Source organism: Rhipicephalus microplus, chromosome 1, assembly GCF_043290135.1.
Source record: "Rhipicephalus microplus isolate Deutch F79 chromosome 1, USDA_Rmic, whole genome shotgun sequence".
In the NCBI taxonomy this organism is placed as follows: domain Eukaryota; kingdom Metazoa; phylum Arthropoda; class Arachnida; order Ixodida; family Ixodidae; genus Rhipicephalus; species Rhipicephalus microplus.
In genome coordinates this window covers 212564401-212586939 of record NC_134700.1, presented here as the reverse complement: position 1 = coordinate 212586939, position 22539 = coordinate 212564401, and the positions used below count along the sequence as shown (strand labels likewise).

General features: G+C 48.8%; 1 protein-coding gene across 3 annotated transcripts in view; it reads left to right on the top strand.

The window, feature by feature from the left end:
* LOC142806247 (uncharacterized) overlaps positions 1-15039 on the top strand; it is an 87624-nt gene extending 72585 nt beyond the window's left edge. For 2 of the 3 annotated variants that reach the window (XM_075891253.1, XM_075891251.1), the window contains exons 3-14: positions 485-678; positions 2495-2636; positions 3526-3619; positions 4494-4613; positions 5110-5166; positions 6093-6227; positions 8072-9554; positions 10173-10407; positions 11071-11454; positions 13088-13352; positions 13744-13950; positions 14624-15039. In XM_075891253.1, coding sequence (XP_075747368.1) covers positions 485-678; positions 2495-2636; positions 3526-3619; positions 4494-4613; positions 5110-5166; positions 6093-6227; positions 8072-9554; positions 10173-10407; positions 11071-11454; positions 13088-13352; positions 13744-13950; positions 14624-14908 — 3601 coding nt within the window. In that variant the 3' untranslated portion in view covers positions 14909-15039. Of the gene's footprint in view, positions 1-484; positions 679-2494; positions 2637-3525; positions 3620-4493; positions 4614-5109; positions 5167-6092; positions 6228-8071; positions 9555-10172; positions 10408-11070; positions 11455-13087; positions 13353-13743; positions 13951-14623 lie in introns of those variants that run through there. The other variant, XM_075891254.1, reaches the window with a different exon arrangement.
* The last annotated feature ends 7500 nt before the right edge of the window (positions 15040-22539 follow it).

The window sequence follows — 22539 nt, the reverse complement described above, 5'->3', positions numbered from 1 at the left end:
TCGGATATGCGAAAGAACCAGTGAGGAAGGAGAGAGAAATTGATTCAAAGAAACAGAAAGAGATAAAAAAAATAATCGGGAATTAGAAAATAGAGAAATACGAAAATATAATAAGGGGAACGTGACGTAAAACCACGTAACGCTGGTCACGTCACATCATCCCGCCAAACCGATGTCGGTTAAGAGAGGCAGGGACGCGGTGCATGGGAGGCTACCTTCTTGCTCGGGAATCAAAACACTGGCTCCGCTGTTGGTTCCAGCCTTTCATGCACCACTATAAGGCAAACTGCGCCAATTTTTTCCACTGTTTTAATAATAAAACATCGATTGATTGATTGAATGATTGATTGATTGACAGAGCTGTCGACATGTTGTTTGCTCATAGTCACCTGGGGTATCCCATCATCACCGATTGAGGGATTGCATGGCTCGAGTAATTAGCAATAAAAGCACATTCTTCACCGATATCTGACGCGCTTTTCAGCGTGGGCCTAGACCCGGAGGACCCTCCCCGGGAGGAGATTCGGCTGGACCTGCTCAAGCGCTTCCTCAAGTCCCTGTCTGCCGAGGAGAGCCGGCGCTTCTTCGAATCCACGCTGCCATCTCTAATCAGCTGCGCGATACGGCTGCGCGAGCTGCGGCCGTCCGGCGGCTTCCTCTACTGTCTCCAGCAACAAGGTAAGCGCACCTCTTCTCACACCGCGAACAGCGGTTTTCGTATTCGAATCGTACGTCGAATCCATTATGGACATGTGCACACGCATGCGAAATACTGTATTATCTACATTGCCCTTGTGGCCCTAGCACAGTTTCACGCAAATCAAAACTGCCAAATCACGAGAGCCCGACAACGAGAATACAATAAAACCGAGTTTTCTCTGGTAATAAAGATCTTTCTCAACGATGGCGATATAGCAGACAAAGTAATAATTTGTTCAAGTGGTGGGCGTCGGGTATATTTGCCATCCGTATTAACGACTTCACTCTGAGTTGGCAAAACTGAGATTTCATATGTTCCGACTTTCCCCTCGAGCACTTACACGCCTCTATAGCTTTTCCCGACGCGTCCAGCATGGGCTAGACATTTCCCGCTGCGATGAACGCACACGCTTCGCCCCCTTTGTTTTGAAAGCGCGTTGTTTAGTCAAAACCGGTTGTTGCGACGTGCGCGATAGTGAAACGCAGCCGCGGGTCACTGATCGACGGACAGCGTCAAAACACGACGTTCCCCGCCCCGGCCGTGAGCGATTCGAAGTGGTACGCCCCGCGCATTCGAGACGCGCGCGTGTAATGCACGTTGTCCGGTGGCCCCGCTTGCGTGTGTTGCTTGGGCCTGCGCCAGCCGTCCATTTAGGCGCCCTTCAAGAGGCTCCAGTTTGTTTTGGTTCTGTAGCGTCATGGGGAACAGGCGTGCGGCGCTGGCCTCGTAATGCTCTTATCCGTGCACTCGCGGTCGGCTGCCTGGCTTTCCGTTTTCGACTTGTTCGCCGCTCACAAGCCAAAGCCTCCGTGTCAGATCGCGCAGACTGACGGAAGGCAACGGCGTCACAAAACACGCATCGCAGTGACGTCCCTAACTGCGCCGAACCCTTTTCTGGCGGTCATTTGGCGTCTTTTGCAACGTGTCTTGGCGTTTGCGCATGAGCGGGGAAATCCGTTTGTTTGAAAGGTGCTGTTTGATACGAAGTTGCTTTCCTTGCGTTCGCATAAAGAAAGGAAGGAGCCCTGCCGGGAGGAAAGACGAGGTAAACGGAGTAGACAAAGCACTGTGAAACGGTAAACTAAATGAGATGACACGACACTGAACACTGGTAACACGAACCTGAGTATTCTGAGTGTTTAGTTCACATTTCCGCCTTCATTTCTTCTTCCTTCCCAATCACGATAGGAAGAAACATATACGCTAATTTTGTGTCAAATTACAGATTTTTCCGGAAATCTGCGAAGATACACGATCGCTATTATAAACCGCGCTGAAACGAGGTAAACCGGCGCCAGTGGTTGACTGAACCTCAAGGGGCGAGCGTGGGTCTCACTCGCTTTTCTGTAAGGGTGAAGCAGAAATACGGTGACGCGCGCGGTAAGTTTTCACTGAGCATTCAGTTAATATGCACCTCCAGAGGAAGCAGTGCTCTCCGTATCTTCTCGCTTCCTTCTTTGTTTACGTCATGTATTCCCGTGCCCCTCTATGGTATCAAACCAGTAACACGCCCGATAGACCTTCCTGCTTTTTTTCATCTCTCTGTCGCTATTTTCCTTTTTTTTCTCTCATGAGGAGCCTGAAATGGCCAAGACTAGCCCTAAAATCCCGCTATAGAGCGATGCGTCGTGAGAATGACGGGCGTTGTCGATGGCCCTTGTCTTTCTGAGTGCATTGGAAACTACCAGTCGCCGCCGTCTGTGTATACAGTCGTACTCTCCGACAACACTCAACTCACCTGTTGCTGTAATTTTAAGCGTGTGCCGCCACTGCATTATGCGGCCTCTTTCGCAGACGGGATGTTTGCGCTGAGCCGTCCCTTCGTGGCTTCGCTGCTGGCCAACTCGTTCTTCTCCACGTTCCCCAAGCGCACATCCAGGACGCACCCAACACTGCTAGACTTCAACTGCTCCGAGCTGTTTCCCTTCCTTGACACGTGAGTGCGGCATTTGCTTTTCGCAGTAAACGCGACCCGGCTTTACTTTTTTTTTTTCTTCCTTCCAACCACGTGATTTAAAGGTGAACATTTGGCAGGCCGCTGTCTGCATGGTTGGCAAGAAAATTGGTTGGTGTCCCTTTCCCAGTGTTATTTCCAACCACGTGCTTTTCTGTTACACAGTTACGCAAGGTGGCAAAGCAGATAAATTCTACGGTTAGCCTCATGAACGCATTTACGGCTCTGTTTGTCTGCATACACTCACGAGGACACATAAGATAGGGACACAGGGACCAGCACTGGTGCCGTTGTCCCTGTTGATTGATTGATTTGTGGTGTTTAACGTCCCAAAACCACCATATGATTATGAGAGACGCCGTAGTGGAGGGCTCCGGAAATCTCGACCACTTGGGGTTCTTTAACGTGCGCCCAAATCTGAGCACACGGGCCTACAGCATTTCCGCCTCCATCGGAAATGCAGCCGCCGCAGCCAGGATTTGATCCCGCGACCTGCGGGTCAGCAGCCGAGTACCTTAGCCACTAGACCACCGCGGCGGGGCGCCGTTGTCCCTGTGTCCCTATTTTATGTGTCCTCGTGAGTGTGCGCTTAAGCTTCAGTATATGCAGCAAAACCAACTATAGCCTGTCTGTCCGTATTGCTGTTTGTCTCTCACTCATGTGTGTGCGCGCGGGGGCGCTAAAATCGTCAGACGGGGACAGGCTAAGTGCGACCGGCCCTTGTCGATTTTAGCGCTTACACCCCCCCCCTCCCTCCATCACTACGGCTAACTTGACCATTTCTCGACGGAATGTATGTTAGGTATATACACAAAACTGCCACACTTTCTTGTGCCTTTGCTAACCTTTTTTTCTGTCTTCCTCTTGACAGGCCGTGTCACTGTGAAAAGCTGAGAAGCCTATTCGCCTACTTCGACTGCACCTTCCAGGATGAACCGGATGGCACCGTGTACTTCTGCAGGCAGGTTCGAAATGATCCCTCGAGATACACCGTGAAAGCAGTGGCTCCCAAGAACGACAACTGCCACATCGAAACGTTTCCGTTCAACGTATTCAGGGGTTACCCCGCGATTTTCTTGTGCTCCTTGGCAAGCAAGTAAAGGATTTGCGAGTCTATCTATCGGACGCCAAAGAAGCAAACAATGTAGGCCAGTCGCTGTGTGCGAGGAGCATTCCGCAGCTTTGATCGTACTCCGCTGCAGGGCACAAAGTCGCGCTTTTGAGTCCTGGTCACGGCAGCTGCATTTATTCCAACGCGTGGCATTGCAGAGGTTTAAGGAAATGTCCGTGAGTGGTAGAGCGGTGTGTCCTGAACAGTATATGGCCTCTCATATAGTATGGGTGGGAGGTACAATCATATCATAGCCCAACTCTCGTGGTAACAATGGTCATTACTTCGTTGAATATTTTAACACGGTGTATTAGAGTTAAACTAATTTCTTCCACCGATGCCTTTCGACAAGGCAGACCTTGCATGCCCACCAACCCGAATTTGATTAATCTAGAAGCTCTAAAAACGCACCAGATGTAGAAAACTTGTGACGTCATTGGGATGTCGCACGGTGACGCCATTGCTTGCCATTGTCGCCTGATTTGAGCTGATCCGATCCCGGAGCTTGCGCAAGAAGACCAGATGAGGGGCACAGAGGTTTAACCGGGTGGAGAGGGAAACTGCAGTCGACTGTGATCGTCAAGAGGATTTCATGCGTCTTTCACACAGTGCGCCTCGTTATGTTTCTCGGAAGTCTTATTCCCGATTGCGTGACTCCATGCGTCACGAAGTTTTACGAAGAGTGTGTAAAGTGTTGACTGTTTTTTCTTTTCACCGGCGTTGAGCAGGTGACTGCCCCCAAGAACCAGATGTCGCTGCCGGAGTGGATGTGCAGCGACTGTCCCCTCTGCCCCCTCATGGTCCGCACCAGGGGGCTGATCGAGGATGCCGAACCAGTCTTGCTCAAGGTAAAACACGCATGCGATCAGATTACAGGAGTGGCGACACCGGAGGCTTGCCTGAAGAGCTTTAGGACACTGCAGTAACTGTGTTTCGTTCGTGCACTACTGGGAGCAAGTTTACGAAAGTATTTTCTCTTTTAATTACTATTTCAGGTACGCATGGACCACTAGTCATAGCCAGGGTGATGAATAGAACGTTCAACAACCACCCCACTCCCTCCATAAAATTTTCAATTTTTTGCGTGCGTAATCAAGCACACGTACAAATACATGGGCGAACACAGATAAAGAATAAATGAACCAGCTCCCCCACCCCCCAAAAAAAATATTTCAACGCCCCTGTCATAGACGCTGCTGGCTTCTCCACCAGTGTAGTGAGGCTTTTATGCGGACTTTTCGCACGGCTATAATAAGTTCGTTAAAGGTCGAGATTACATTTTCAAGCTGTCAACAACCGTTTGTGAAGCTATTTTCGGTAACACTTTTTTTTTACTTCTTGCAGTGCTATCCTTCTAGCGCTAACGTCGGAAACGAATTTCTCGGAAGAAATTGCACAATGGTAAGCGTTTTCGTAATACATATCTGAAGATTCTTTTGAACGTGCGTATTCAGTGCTGTAGCATAACTGTTCGTGCTGTATATACGCCTTTGTTTTGAGCGACGTTTACGCAATACAGACATACGTTATTTTATATCGCATGCTTATTTCACTTAGCGACACTTCCGCCATAACAAAAGACGCGAAACAAACTGCTCAAAACCGAGCACTTCTTCTTTTCTGCTTACACACAGCTAACGCACGTTTGTGCAAGGGAAAGCGTGGCTTCGCATATTGGTTGACGATGCAAAACTACTCGTTTATACACGACGCTTCGTCTATTACCCGTTAAACTGCGTCACGTATACCGGGCGCACCGGCCTGCGAGTGCACGGAACTGATCAGAGTTCGAAGCTGTGTCATTCGGCTAGAAAGATTTGTTGCATGCACAGTCACGGACGTAAGCTGGAAAGCAGGGAAAACGCAAGCAGCGAATGACACACACGCTTGATGATGACGAGATATCTGTGTATTAGCCTTATAAGAATATGTTCTTCAATAGAGCGAGAGAGAGGCGAGGAGGTTGAATAGCTTTGGTTTGGACTACCGTTGTGTTAAATATCCAGCTTTATTTTCATAATAAGGAGAGGGAGTTTTGTACCAGCGAGCGCCTTCGAACCATTCAGCCATCTTTACGTTCTGGGTTATACGGTGGACGCAAATGAACACCTGTCTTAAGTACGTGTCGGCTGTTCCAAATGCCGCGTTTTATGGTTAGTTCCCGAAGCACAGACCAACGAACCAAATTCATTAGCGAGAAATCGTTTCTTCCTCAATAAAGAATGTACCATCTCGTTCGATTAATTCGTATTTTCAGAACTCGGACGCACACGCTACTCTATTCTAAAATTTGATCTCTTAATAAACCTTCTACTTGTCGCTTCCAGGAGTGCTCGGTGTTCCTCAGCTGTCCCGAGGTTCTCACCGCGCTGCTGTTTGTCGAACTTCTGGGCGACAACGAAGCGCTGACCGTGGACGGCCTGCTGCCACTCGACCCGAGGCCACGGGTCAACGGAGAACCGGTACGGCCAACTGGAATCTAACTTTTCGACAAAGGCCGAGCAGTAGCGTACTTGGTTAATAGACGACACAATACACCTAATAGCAAGGGCGAGAGAACCAGCAAACAATGACTATACTACATAAACGAATGACACTGGCATTACTAATGTCCTGTTTGCTTCCTGCACTATAGCATGGTGCTGTGACACCCGGCGTACAAAACAGAGCCCGGTTCACGCAGCGGTGTACAGATAACAACCATTCTATGTACACCACTTCATTTGATAGTATGGTCATCGTATCTATAGCGTATTAGCGGCGAGCTTAGAAATACGTTGCGGTGACGCGACTGCACTGCACATCCGCGCGGCCATTAACTGCCCGGGACGTCCTACAGACTCATCGTGACGGACATCCGCAACCACAGCTGACTGAGCGTACAGACATGATACGGACTGTGGTGCCGAACGTCACTTAACGTGCCCTATTTTTTTGTATATACATTTATGTGAACCGCGGTGAAAAAGACAAGGCATTTCTTGAGGAAGAAGAAGAGATTCATATCCTGGACAGGCGAGTCTACCTTTCTTCTGAGCATGCAGGCTGCACTTATGGTTTAGCCCTTCAGAGAACCTGCCACGGTGGTCTGGTGTAGTTACGCCAGCTTCGCTGTGTCTCAACCGTGCACGGCCACAGGGCGGGGACCTCTGACCGCACAAGGGCGGGGATGGGTCGGCGATCTGTGGTGCCCTATGAGTCGCTCGTAGGGCGGTGACCAATATAGAGTGGGAATGGCCAGAGTGCACTGAATCCATCTGCTTCTGTAATTAAACAAGAGCTTATGAATATTGTACGGCTAAATACATTATTCTGAGCACATTTCGGGCATTTCCATAATTTGCCGATGCAGTCAAACACAAAATAAAATCGGCATTCTAGAAACAATGTTTCGAACAACTCGAAACGTAAATGGTTAAATAGATGTGAGATCGATGGAAATAACTGCTGTGATACAGAACATTAACTTGCCCAATGCTCTGAAAACCTGAGGCATGGCAATGTTATACTTTATTTTCACGCCTACTGGATTTTTATTTTGCATAAAAAATCAAGCGAAACGCAATCATCATTACATTAGACTCACAATACACAAATGAAAAAAAAATGCAGAGTACCCGCGAACGGGCCCCCTACGTGAGACTAGCTGGGTTACGTGGGTTCTCCCCTGAGCCTTCTCTGAACCCCAATAAAGTTTTCATCATCATCATCAGCAGCAGCAGCAGCATGAACATTAACTGTTAATGTAAAGAGACCAAGGTGAGCCTTCACTAATTCCTGGGCAAGTAGCTTCAGGCTCAAATACCTCGCGAGACAGTATGATGTAACAATTGCTTAACCAAACTGGGGGACCCGTCATGTGCAGCGTATGGAGGAAATGCGTCCAGCACTATGACGATACTAGTTTACATTTTTCACTCACGCCACGTCAACCGAATAATCATGATTAAGTTACTTTCCGGAAAATGTTAGACCTAACATTTCCCGTACAAGGGACCAACACCCAAGTAAAATGCTTTCAGCGTTTGTTCAATAGCGGGTGGGCTGCAGTGCTACAGCTGACCTGTCGAGAAGGCGCCGAGCCCATTCTTTAAAAAAATGGAGAAAGGCCAGGCCCCCTTACACTCCCCCTATACCTTTAGTTCTGTCGCCTTTCTGTAGGCTAATCTACAGTCAGAAATACTGACAAATCTACATGTTAAGGCGTAAGTTCTTTGACGACATAAACCGGATAGAAGCCAACATGTGTGATCTTTCGTTTACCAAATGTGTAGACTGATTGCAGCAATTGTTGTCACTATCGCAGGTGTTCGGTCCGTCCGAGTGTTCTGTGTGCCTTCTGGACATCAAGGACCATTCATCCCGGCCAGTAGCGCAGTTTGAGGATGCGTCCCTGCTTCGCGAGCTCAACAAGTGCCTCGTGGCCTTCCGGCAGGCCCTCACCCAACGCAGACCCTCGCCCGTGGGCCAGAGTTCGAGCTCGAGCGCAGCTGGTCACGATCCACCCTATTTTCATTCGCTGTCCTCTTCCAAGACGTCGTCGTCCCGGAGCAGTGTGCACGCCACCGACTCCCCGCCGGACAACCTGCAAGGACTGCACGGTCACGAACCCTTTGTGGACTGCAAGCATGTCGTCGCAGACCGCTTAGAAACGACGACGGCTGTCGTTTCAGGTAAGAAGGGTGACAGTCCGGACCCGGGCAAGCGGGGTCCTCAGTCGGAGAGCAAAGTACCCACTTTAGCCGGCGTTCTTGGGGCGCTGAAGAAGAAGGCTGAAGCGCAGGTCGCCAAACCAGAGCTGCCAGTGCCGCCACCACGGTCACCACGAAGGGTCTTCAAAGTGCTGAGCTCCAGAAGCCCGAGCCCAACCTCGCCGAAACCCGATGGTATCCGTGTACAACCAGCTGCAGAAGCCAACAGTGAAGCTTCGATCATGCCGCCATCGCTATTGAACTCGGCTGTTAACCCGGCTTCCAACATAGCCAGACCTTTAGCGACGAAGCCCCCACCGCCGACATCAAGAAGAAGCCTGCGGTCTCTGGGCAGCTCTGGTTCTAAGGGCTCCGTGGAAAGAAACAAAAGCCTGGAAGACATACTTAGCAGAATCTCTGTGAGCCAGCCGTCGACGCCTTCATCTTCCTCGTCGGCGCCGCTTCTGACGCAGGCCGTCCTGTGCGCGCAGAGACATCCTTCCCCAAGACCCGACCGGCGAGGGAGTGGTTCCCAAGCGGCTATGGTCTTTCGCCCGGTCAATCTTTCACCGCTGATGTCCCGCAGGTCTGCCTTCCGTCCCGCGACCGAGTGTCTCCTGGACCAGAGAAGGCAGAGCGGCGGGGGCGCGCCTCCGATAGCGCTGCCGCACTGCGAGTTCTCCGCCTTGAGCAAGATCAAGCCGGCCTGCGTCAAGGTGGTTCCGGTCAAAGTGCTGACGTCTCCTCCGGTCTCTTCGCCTCGTGTGCAGCTCTCGATCGAGTCTGCACCCGAGGATGGCGTGTGGCGCAGGCAGGAAAGCGTGGAACTAGAGTCACCGGGCGTCGAGATTTCGCCTTCATTGCTTCGGAGTGCTCACGCCGCGACAACGGTGAAGGATACGGACGTATGGACGCTAGCGCGGCAACAGCAGCCAGTGGCGGAGGAGGGTGCTCCGGCCAGGGGTCACCGCAGGACGGCGTCTGGATCTTCGACCACGCCTTTCGAGTATCCGACCACAAACCCGTCACTACTGCGGGTTCCGTCTCAGAAGTCGTGTGACGACGACTACCACACTGCGGATGAAAGCTTAGAAGACAGTGGGTAGCTATTTCTCCATCAATATTAAGTGCACTCTGTATCAATAACGGCTTACCTACCGCCTAGTGGCGCATAATGTGCGGTTTACGTACAGTTGGACTTGAAAAAAAGCGCCGTATACGATGACGCTTATTGATAGAGTACGTGAGCGTCTAGTTCTGTCACGCACTTGGCAAGCTGAGGATTAGCATCAGTAAGGTAGGGCGCACGTTAAAGAACCCCAGGTGGTCGAAATTTCCGGAGCCCTCCACTACGGCGTCTCTCATAATCATATGGTTGTTTTGGGACGTTAAACCCCACATATCAATCAATCAATCAATCATCAGTAAGGTAAAAAGATTATAAGCAGAACGTTGTGCATTATACGACAGTTGTGGTGAAGTTAGCGCTGGCCGACGAAAACACTGTATAAGAACATTTGGGGAAAATCATTTTTAAATGCTGTTTAAGGAAACATTTCTATGGCTAATCACAAGTAAAAATTGCACAACTGGAGGCAGAAAGCCTAGGCAGTCAAAGCTCTAGAGGGTCCCAAACGGGCCACTGTCAAAGTTCAAAAGGAAGCAATCGCCACCGTTACGAGTTCCATGTCACGTTGCGCGTGTGTTGCACCGCAGGCCCGGAGGGACACGGCGCAGGTCTTCCGGGTGAGGTCCGCCCTCGTTGCCTCAAGTCGCGCCGAGAGCGTTCGCTGCGCTCGCACACGAGTGGCGGCGGTGGCGGCTCGAGCGCCTTCTCGTCGGTATCTCAACGCCTGAGCAGGGACGACTCTGCCAGCTCGGCCGGTTTCGTACTCGACTACCGGAGCGACGACGACGACTACATAACCTCCGCGCTGAGCAAGCACGAAAGGTAAGCATGCCAGTGTCGAAGCCGCGATGCACGGCGACACGCTCCATTTGTTTAATGCAATGTGGTTTCAGTGGAAAAGATGAGATGTAAGTTGATGCTTTGTAGAGAGAGTTGAAAAGAGTTGGGCTTGAACCAGTGGTGTTTCGGCCTTATAACATCAATTAAGGGAGAAATGGAGGGAATATTTGAATATACGATGAAAATAGGGTTAATCAAAAAAGAATGTGTCCGCTTAGCTATAGTGTATTGGGGATCGCCATGACTGGGGCATTTCAAGAGCGAAAAGTTGATCTTCCCAGCGCAGAGGCACCTGACCGAAGGACCGAAGACGCGCTTTTCTTCGATACACGATATCTTGTCATTCCACTTGGACTTCATACAGAGCTTCATGGAAACGACGAATTTTCGCTTGGAAAGGCATTATATAGTTGCTGCAACAATGAAATGCCGTTCCTCGCAAGTGTCGTGAAATCTCAGCCTAAAGTAACCAAATGCCACAGTGCGCAGGATCCACACAACTTTTTCCTTAAACTAGAAGCCGCCTTAACCGTGCTTCAAGGTCAGTGCAGGTGTAATGTATACACCATCCTAGCCTTTCCTGCTCTGCGTTCCCTTCGCATTCCAATGCCATGTCTTGATCGCTTTTACTTGCTCTACGGGCAGGTACGAGGACTTCCGGCGTCGAATTCGTCGTCGAGGCCGGCGGCTTGCACGTCGGCTGAGCCGCAGCCTGCGTGCCAGCTACTCGAGCGGCAGCAGCGACATGGACGACATCGACGAGGACCCCGAGCTGGGATTCTCGCGGTCCCAGCCTCCCGTGTGCTCCTTGCGCGCGGCCAACTCGGAGCCCACGCTGCACGTCCTGCTGCCGACCAAGGGCTCGGCGCGCGAGCTGCCGGCACTGTCCATCGCATCCGAGCTGGTCATGACGTCTTCGCCCGGGCGGCGACAGACGCTGGTCATGACTACGGGCCAGGGCATGCCCAAGGCGTATTCCTTCGATGGCGTCAACCCAAACCTGCCAGTTCCTTTTAAGGCTAAGTTCAGGTACCATTGTCAGGTTATGTTATATACTGCCGGTGCTAAGAACCCACGAGCTCGTTGACTCACTGGCTGATGAACGCTCAGTCATTTGGTGTAAATGTTTCCGTCATAGCTGCCCAGCAAACCAGCTACATCTTTTCAAATGGCAGTTACGTGGACTCCTCAGACAGTGGCGTAGGCAGAAATGGTTTCTGGGGGGGGGGGGGAGTACAAGCCATACTTTTTGTTCATTCGTGCGTGCGTTTGTGTGTGTGCACGTATATACACACATGAACTGAAATTTTTCAGAGGGGTGCTGTCGACTATGACGACCACTCTCCAGCCCCCCCCCCCCGCCTCTCCATTCCCCCCTTGCTTGGTTGCGCCAGTTGTCTCGAAAGCCAGCATATATAGAATTGATACGACACCCCCGCATGGAAAGACACAGCGCTGTGCGGCGTGAAAGGAAGTAGACGGTGCTGCCTAGATGCAAAATACCTGGGGAGCCTGAAGGGGTTACAAGGCGTTGCAGGAGTGGTGTGCAGCAAATTCCCGAATGTGAGGCGGTTTCGGAAAGTACATATAGGCGACGTGCCGCACACTCGCATGCATGACATAAAATACGACATGAAGCGTACACATCCAATTCTCGCTACATCCAATATGCATCCAGCCAATCTACCTGAATCATTATTGTGCATGACGAAGTGGCCGCCAGTGATGACTTCCAGCTGACGATGCGAAAGTTCTCGCATGGCTATCTATATATGCGCAAAGGAAACACACTATGGGAGGAACACATGGACATTGTTGATTTCGGTCGACCCTGCCTTTGGCTGGACCATGAAATGCCGTCAGCAATAACTAGTGTACGCAGCTGTAACGAACTGTGTGGAAGAAATAACTAGCATGCCGTTGATATTTAACGCATAATAAACTCTGACATTTCACGGTACTTGCGATCACAAGAACGTACTAACAAAACATGCAAATAATGTACGCCGCAATTGTCACCCAGCACTTCTTGTAGTATGTCAGGCGATCAGTCTTTCACATCCTTCACAGCTCACAGTTAGCAACATGCGTGGCGCTGACGTCGTTTGCGGACTAACACACACTTTCATTTACACAAACTACACTTAATATATTCAGACAGACACACTAACGTATGTCACATGGTGGGTAGGCACTACCACGCTACCACGGCTGAACCTCGTATCACATACATGTTCCAGGAGAGCCGAGACTTGGTCGACTCGGGCAATACACAACAATTACGTACTATGTGGTCGTGGGAGGCAAGACCTGCAGGTGTGCATGTTTTTGAGAAGCTGCAGCTGGCAACCCTGAGGTCAGGCAGGGCGGGCTGCTCTGATTAGCGTGGCCCCGTCTGCGGTAATCCACCAACTGCTTTGTTTCATTAGTTTGTTCTCTCTCTCACATGAAACGCTTGCCTCTCGTGTATATCTGTATGCCACGCACATTTGCTCGTGCTCACGTTCAGCGCAGTAGCCGCGCACTGCAGCGTCATTCGTCTCGTAAGAATGCATTCGAGTTTGGTTTTCCACATACCCCACGAGTGGCTGAGCGTCACACTGCACGAAACCCTGTGACGTCAGAGCGCGCACCGTAATGGCTCTGGCTCGTCTTCCAACAGGTGCAAGAAGACGCCAGCGGACGTGAGCCACGCCTGCGCGGTGGGTCTGACGCGGCAGGACACCGAGTTCATCAAGGCGCACTCCTTCCGGCCGGTGTCGCCCGATCTCTCGGCCGGCACTTCCGAAGAAGGGGACAACGCTGATAGTGCGCCCGGAGAGCAAGAGGAAGAAGAGCCGCAAGACTTCGACACGGCCAGCGGTGACAGCGAAGACAGGAGGCGCGAGAGCTTCGTGTCTGTCGAGGAAGGACCTCCGCAGGAATCGGTAAGCGCACACCCAGTCGTTTGTCCGCTGCAGAAACTCCTCGGCCGTGCGGTACTTACCACGTCATTGTACGGCATTGGCGTCCAAGAGGCAAAAGTCAGTCACCTTTGCGCATACGCTTGCGCAGGGATCCCGGTTAGCGAGGAATTTCGACGCAGTGCCTCCCCCCCCCCTTCCTCTTGTTTGTAGATGAAAAAGTTTATTGTCCTGAAGTTTGATCAGAATTTTGAAAAAAAGCTATTTTATTTTTCTTCCGCAAAGCGGAATAGCAGGCATTCCTCTTTGCCGAGGCCGAAAGAGTAGTTTCCAGCAAGAGGCCATCCTACTCAAGCCCGCCAGCCAGTACCCGGGAAGAATTTCAAAGTAGTTGTTTTCTATCACCTCTGTGCAGGAAGAACCTCATCCACCGCCATCGTCCTTTCCGATGCGCCTGTCGGCGTCTGGCTTGCGGCCCGTGGCCACTTGCCGGTGGGCGCGCGACTGCGTGGACCCGTCGGGCGACGCGCAGCTCGAGGCACTCGTTCAATGGATCGCCGCCAGCGTCGCCGGGGTGCCCGGCCTGGTCATCTACACCGGCGGGCAGCCCAGTCTCGAACAGGTACACGGCACCGCCACACCTTCCTCATGGAAATATACCGAACCGGCAGTCTGCCTGTTGTAAAGTGTTATGTGGGCGTACAACAACGCAACGCAGTTCACAACACACAAATAACGTCGCTGGGTGCTTATTATTTAGGCAAAGTGAACACAACGGAATATGGCTGGGAAAAAGCAACAATTCAGCTGCAAAATGATGATGAATTGCGGCATAAAGAGCACTTAGCAACTGTACTTGCCGTATAGGTGGCCCGAGTTTAAAGCGACCTCTGACGAGGCCGCTCCTCCAGCTTATGCTGCGACCATGCTTCGGATTCCGGACAGGCCTGGAGTTTCCGATTCTTCTTGTTCGGTTAACTTCTATATAATTGCGCTTGAATTGCGGTGGCTCACTTATGAAGTAGCGCACAGAGACAAGTACAAAAAGAACGAAGAGGACACCACTGCATTCGCAAAAAGGACACGGTAATATACAATGTGATAGTGTGCGAAATAAACTAGTTGCGAGTGCAGCGGTGTCCTTTTCGTTCCTTTTGTACTTGTCTCTGTGCGCTGCTTCATAATTACGTAAACAAGAACTATCACCGACTCGCCCAACTTTCAGCGTTACTGTAACTCACTCAATCCCTCATTCGTTCACTCATTCTTTTTTTTGTTTCTCGCACCTCTTGCAGCTGTCCCAGGTGAGCTTCAAGGTGGAGGAGCGTCGCTGGACGGTGGGCGACTTGGCGTGCGAGACATTGCGCTTCTGCCGGAATCGAGTGGCGGTGCACGAAGGCCGCAACCGGTCCAGCATTCATCCGGGAACCACGCTTTTCTCCCAATTGCTAGGACAGAGTGCGACCGCAACAGCGCCGAACCAAGCGAATGCCGCAAAGAGCGGCTTCAGAGCCAGCGAGACTTGCGGCGGTGACGGTGGCGTTAGGGGCGTGTTCCAGACCCACGATTCGCTGGAGTGAACACGAAACTGCAGCAACGAAGAACCCGATAGCACGGTGCCGCCAACATGCCGACGAACTCCCGTCTTTTTTTTTTCTTTTTTTGTACACAACGTTGGTATAGTGACGTGTGTGCCGCTATTTCAGTACGTACTTGTTGATACGTATTTCTCTTGCGAGCGGCCTATCTCACTAGAAGGAAATCTCGCTGTAAGATCTTTCCGTATGTTTGTAGATGAAAGTGCTGTTTCGTTCGTTTGCAGTTCGTTTTGCCGGTGTCAGAGGCCTAACGAGCAACTAAGCACTCTTAAGGTACGCAGTCGAGCGTTCTGTTTGCCCATGTCTGATGTTTGCTTTAAGTTTGTGTTCCATAAGCTTTTATGTCCCGTTGAGCTCTTGGCCATTCAGCCCAGTGCCACGCGAAATACGTGATTAGTACAAATTGTGAAAAAAACCAACCCCGTCATTCCGGTCTGTCTTTATATCCGTCGTTTCACATAGGTGACGTACAGCCGACAGCACAGACTAATACTTTTTCAAATGTTTTTTGATAAATTCGCGCTTCTCAAGGGCGTATAGTCAAGCGATATGTCGAACAATCGTGGTTCGTCTGAAAGCGACATTGTTTTACGCAGAAAGGGATGAGAAAAAAATAAGCCGCATAACATTTACTAACAGACCTAATTCGTAATTTATTGATTGATATGTGTGGTTTAACGTCCCAAAACCACCATATGATTATGAGAGACGCCGTAGTGGAGGGCTCCGGAATTTTCGACCACCTGGGGTTCTTTAACGTGCGCCCAAATCTGAGCACACGGGCCTACAACATTTTCGCCTCCATCGCCAGTGCAGCCGCCGCAGCCGGGATTCAATCCCGTGACCTGCGAATCAGCAGCCGACTACCTTAACCACCAGACCACCACAGCCGGGCAGCTAACTCGTGATCCATAGTTCATCGGTACAACAGCACACATACAAAAACAAATCAAGAAGACACAGCAAGCACTCTCTCCTGTGTCTCCAGCGTTCTTCCTACACTTATATGGTGCTGTTATACATGTGAACCTGTTTACTTGTAATGAAAATGCAGATCAAGCCTTAGTGAACCTTAAGCGCTGTAAAACGCGACAAATTCGCTGACATAGAGCTTCCATTCCGGTGTCCGGCGATGGTAGCCGTGCGTGCTCTAGAATTGCAGCAAGCAGCAGTGACCAGAGTGTTAAGGCCGTTTCACATGACACAAAAAGTAGCGATTTTCAGGCTGCCAATTCGCTCGCAGCAAAAAAAAAAAAAGGGGCAGTTCGCTCCCGCGGCAGCAGTCCGCGGCGAGCTTCCATTGTTGGAAATTTTCGCTCTGATGGCAGCGGCAGAAGAGATTTTTGGTCGAAACGCGTCGAAATAGGGCTGGTCCGGCCAAGCCGTCGAAATAGAGTCGACGTGATTGTTTTGGCAATGACCGATGTTGTGCATTTTAAAATGAATTCAGACTGGAAAGTGTTTTTAAATCGCGAAACAAGCGGGCCCTTCGTTACCGTTCACGGTAACTTCGTGATATCATAATGCGCATATTATTACATTACATTCGTGTCTGTCACAATGAGTGGTGGCAAAAACTCGCCGCTCCAGTCGTAGAGCGAAAATCGTGGACCGTTCGCGGTCCATGTGAAACGAAACCGCTATTAGCGATGGTTGCGAACAGAACGATTTTTTTTTTCGCTGCAATCGTGGCATGTGAAACAACCTTTACGTGCACGAGTGGGTTACAAAGCCTCTAGGTTGGTCAGAAGACTCATGTTGCGCGAGTTCACAGGAGTTTCAGAAATTATAGAGCCAACGGGCACGAACAGACTCGATCGAGTTTTGGTTTCGTCTCTGACCAACGGCTCCAGTACAGCGCCAGTGTTCCATTCACTTTCGTCACACAGAAAAAACGTCACTCCTGTGATGCTCAAGTACACCCGGTTCAGCTGTGAGCTTTCCTTTCTCGAAACATGCACAAAAAAATCAGCTTCCATTTCCTGCCCAATATGGATAATAATGTATGCAGCTGTAGTCGTACTGCTAGGAAATGCACTGCGAAGGTATACGAGTGCTGGTTCGTCATTGAAGATCATAAGAGGCATTGCATGTATACGGAGCCTCACGATAGATAAGCAAAGACTATAGGCGATAAAATCGATCATGAAAGCCGACGTAGTAACATGTATAGCATGGAAACTGTTTTTTGTTCAAAACACTGCGTCCCCCTCTCCTCCTTTCGCTCTCTTCAGCGCCTCCCCACTTTTCATGCGGCCCAGTCAATCCGCATCCGCGACCCAGCCCGTAACTACGTGATTATTGTATCTACGTGACTTGTATCTAGAAACTACGTGACTTGCGGTGTTTAAAAGCAGAACTTCATTTTCTAGAATGTCGTGGCGAAAGAAACCACCAGGTGTACAAAGTATATAATAGACAGTGGTATACCTCCTACGTAACGTTCCTGTCACCTTAAAATACTCAAGTAGACTCATAGATGTATAATAAGTACATCCGTGTAGGTGTCCTACCTGATGGTATTATTCCGATAAGTATTCATCTATACTTTCATCATATCTTTCGATAACGAAAGCTCAGAGTCTTGTATTCACGCCTCTAAATTGTATTGAGTGGCAGTAATTCCTGCATCTGTTTATCTCCTGCATGAAAAAAAAGGAAAGAATTCATAAATGCTCAAGCTTACACATAATTTCTAGACACACCAATGCGCAGTCTATAGTTTTAGTCTCTTGAATTGTAAAGTTCCACAGTGACATTTAAAACATATTTGTGTGCCATGCAGCTGGAAGTCGGCAGTAGATCTCGTAGCATTTCCCTTTCAACCTCCTGCGTTTTACTGTGAATCGCGTTCAATGTGAAATTCTGCTTCGCGGCATAAAACACTTTTGTCACACCCACGAATATTATAACAGAATTAGTAGCGGGCTCACTTTATTTGTCGTGAAATCATAATCACGTGTAGTCAAAGCCCAGATAACACTCCCCCGGGATCGTTTTCGAGGTGCATTGTAAATAATACTCCGAGGGACGTTATCATTGTATATGCTTTTCGCATTGCTTAACGTTAAGTGCTAACAGACTTCCGGCGACCTGAAATGGAACAACACAGGTAGATATTTTTGGACACTTATGTATTATCGAAAGTATACACACGTTTATTGAACTTGCCTTTCCGTGCATCTAAATATCGACGCTCTTTTTTACCACAATTGCGCTTCTAGACGACACATTGCACTACCCAATTTACACGAGCAGGTTTTCTTCAAGCCCTTATTTCTATAATTGAGGTCTTATACTGTTAGCCGGTTGTCTCTTGTAAGGATGTCTTGCAAAATTGTTTCATTCCGCGCTTGCTTTGCGGTATTCGTTGTGGTGCTACATACGACGGTTATCCTTGATTTCGGCTTTCGCGTCTTTCAGGGTGGTTCCATTATATGTGCCAAATGTGAGGAGAAGCCGTTATGTACCAGTCCGGCGATTTCAGTGCTATCACTTCCGCCGACTCTTCAGGCACGCGCACGACGCGGATAGAATGATATATCGTGATGGGGCTGTTTTATATTGTTTCTCCACACTACTCGGCCCTTGAATAATGTTGTAAATGCATACTTATAGTAGATCAAACTTGGAAGGTTTGTGGTGATCAACCAAACAGGTGCATCGGCACTCATAAAACGGTTCATGGCACCTGTTGCCTCGAGCGCCGTGTGTGTGCGTCTGTCAGGTGTTTTCGTTTTTCTAAGGCTGAGGCCGTGTACGAGGGAATGCTACGTGATACACCTGCAGCCGTGCCGAGCGCATGAATGGCAGGACGTATATATTACACGTATTCAAAGCGGCACTGAATGCACAGCGAGTGTACAGAATAGTTTCATTCATAAAGAAACGTTCCACTTTCTTGCCAAGGCCCTTTGACAAGCAAGTCGAGCGGAAGACAAAGACAACCTTTGAAAGCAACGCGTTCGCTGGATGAAACTGCAGATGATACGAAAGGTAACTTTAACGTAGCAAAGATGCGAGTGTAGAGACTGACTATGATGTCTTTCTGGATATTTTTTTTTTAATTTTGTACGGGAGTAATTTACAGATCGGCCCTCCAGAGATTTCATCTTCATGCGAAGTCAGCGCTATCGCATATACTTGGAAATTGTGCGCCTAAAGCAAATATGGTTAGGCATGGAATGTGCGAATCATGGCAGAATACACAAAGGTAATATTATTAGATTTTGGGGAATTAACATGATCGTTGTACTGTCTTGTGGAAGCAGCTTGAAGAATCTGTTTAAACAAACCTGGATCAATCAATGTTTACAGTGTTACAGATATGAGTCGTCGCACGATGCCATTACTCGTTTGACCAAATACAAGCGCTATAGAATGGATCGCCCTTCTCAACAACACTCGTGTCGGCTGCCAGCAATCTGCGCCATCTTACTTATTTACTGGGAAGCAGAAGCCGCATTTTGATCGACAAACCTTAGAAGCGTCTGCGGTCTAAACTCCGGTCCATCCTGAGGAACCGGACTCGGTTCGCACACTCAGGACAACTGAAGCTGGAACACACGTTTCCTGAGTGCATTGGTCTGCAAGCTGGGTGGAGGCGTCATATAATGATACGGACTCGCCCATTAATACGGTGAGAAGAACCTTAATGTCAAAGTGCGAAGGTTGCACCCAAGGGCACCAGCGAAACTAGAATACTGCAAACGCTGTTGCGTAGAAAGAGATTGAGGGGTAGATCATCCAGTCGAAGACTTGGAGGCTGTCCATGCCGAACTGCCCTGCCCTGCATGGGAGCTCCTGGACATTGCTGCCACAAGAACCGTGGAAGGTGGGGCGCGGTACCTACGAAACAGTATTACGAGGTCCTTTAAAGCATTCAGTTGCGCTACAGTTATTTTGACAAAAAAAATATATCGAGGCTCACCTGTTGCACGCATCTTTAAACATCATAACGATAGACATGAACTGGCGTAATCGGTACATTCTGTATTGTGTGTGTTTTCTCATTGTCATGATTCGCAGCTCTTGTTATATACTAAGTTTAGTTCTGTGCAGTTTACAAGAGTGAAGTTCCTATCCGTTTCTGTCAGTTATGTTGGTACAAAGCTCCCCGCTGACTGTAGAGCTCAATTCGAAATTCAGACGCGGTTGCATCATGGCACCCGCATAAGAGATAGCGACCACCGCAAACATTCATGTTCGGATACTCCCTGATTGCGAACATCAGTATGTGTGAGCTTTTAAAACTGATCGAGTGCCTTATATGCTTTGCAGTCTGCGAAAACAACAGTATACACAAGACCAGTGTTCGGTGGTAGGGACATCGCTGCCAAAGCTGTAGCTCTCTGCGTTTTGTCGCTTTGCACACAGCGTGTACATAGATACGTACTTTCATGCAGAGTCGATGGGAAGTCACCATCGCGCAGCGAAGAGGTCAACGATCATCATTTTCTTGTAGAGTGTCGATTTAGGCGATGTGAGAATGGTGTTTACGTGCCAGAGTGTACGGTATGTACAGTTCCGTCTTCGTCGATTCAATGAAACAATAAAGTTGTTCCAAGCAAGAGACCAGTCTGCGCAGTTATTTGACTAGCGAATACGAGATGTATCAGTACTTCATCACGTGAATACAAGATGGAGCAACAACGCAAAGATTCTGCGATCAAAAGCTCGCAGCTTGACATCGCATGCTTCGCGTCCGAGCGACTGCAACACGGTTATAACACTCTGGTGCCAATTAATTTGTTGCTTAATATCTGACATGTACATGAATGTCCGGACGTGAACATCCCTATATGCAATGAAAACACAAGCCCTGCGTCTTGTAAAACGTGGCGTGTGGCACAAAAGCTGACGCGACGTTAAACAAATAAAATTCAATTCCGGGTACGAGCAGGCTTGCCCACGTGATTGATATTCGAGTATTCTTTACCATGTAGCTGCACCGTTGCTTGAAAAATCTTTGAAAAAAAAACTTGATACTGCCGTCACTCCGCGTAGGGATTCTCGTTAACTGATGTAATGCTCGGTGGCAGAAGCGTAGAATCTCGCACGCCGTCACATCATGGGAACTGCGCAACGACTGGGTTGCTGAAAGCTGCCTACCGACTCCACTGGGTGGTTGGTTGAAAGCTGCCTACCCATGGCTGGTGATGAGAATGAAATGTAGCTCAGCTTGAGGGATGAGCAATAGTATTTCATTCTCATCACCAGCCACAGCATCGACCAAGCTATAGGGTGTTATCTTCGACATTTCCAAGCTGTCGAATTCCGCCATGTTGTCAAATTTAGTGTGAAGACCGATTATCCGGGAAGCTTGCCCCGGCCTCTCCGGTTGTATTCAAATGCCACCATTACGAAATTTGATGAGAAGGCGCAATTTCACCGTGCACAGTTGAACCACAAGAGCGCTGCTACTCAAAATGACCCCTCAACCTTCAACCATGATGATGATAATTATAAAATAGCTGTACCGGATTGCTTGCACCTTCGAGACGTTTGAGGAGAAGGCGTGAGGAAGCATGACAGTTTTTGCAACTCTGTCGACTTCAGATGCTATCAATAGATATACCATATTTCCCAACTTTATCGTAACGTACACGAGTTCTTTTTTTTTACTTTGAATTAGTTTGCATCTGAAATTTTTGCACCTACAACTTATTACTTTTGTGCATTTCTACCTGCGCTGTAATAAGTGCGCTATCACAACAGCTAAGGATCCTAGTTACTCCCTGAAAGATAGTTTCTCTTCGAAGAACAACGGACGGAGTGAAATACGCTTATTTAAGACGATGGCGTTCCAGACACTGCGATCAGACTCAACTCAGTCTTTAAGGTATAAGGCAAAAAAACTTGTTTATTTAACTGCGTTCGGAAGCGCTCTGCTGTCACTTGAGCGTCCCCGCGTCCCTCGCTCGCGCTCTTCTTCTTTTTCGTTTCCTTGTCCCAGCCCAGAACGTGAAAAATAATCAACACGCTGCTCACTCCATGAGAAACGACAGTGAAATGTTTTATTACTCTGTACTTGTGAGGGAGTTCAACAAGCTCGTGGGTGTAGAAAGGAAAATGCAGCGAATAGTCCTGCTTCAGCTGCCGGAAGCAAGCAGTATCCAACATTTAGGGCTAGGCGAATGTCTGAACAGTATTGTTGGGAATTTAACGGTGGAATCATAACCGCAGAATCTGCAGCTGACAGTCTCAGAAGTCAGCACCAACCATGCCCAGCAACGTTTTGTGTGATAACGTTGGTATTGCAAGGCTGGTGATAACGAAGTCAACACGTGCTTCTAAGGGTTCAATTAAAGCAACGTAGATAGATAGATAGATAGATAGATAGATAGATAGATAGATAGATAGATAGATAGATAGATAGATAGATAGATAGATAGATAGATAGATAGATAGATAGATAGATAGATAGATAGATAGATAGATAGATAGATAGATAGATAGATAGATAGATAGATAGATAGATAGATAGATAGATAGATAGATAGATAGATAGATAGATAGATAGATAGATAGATAGATAGATAGATAAAAACAGTCATAGTGCATGCAGTTCACCAAGAAATGCTTCGCATTTAATAACGCGACTACTGTTTAGC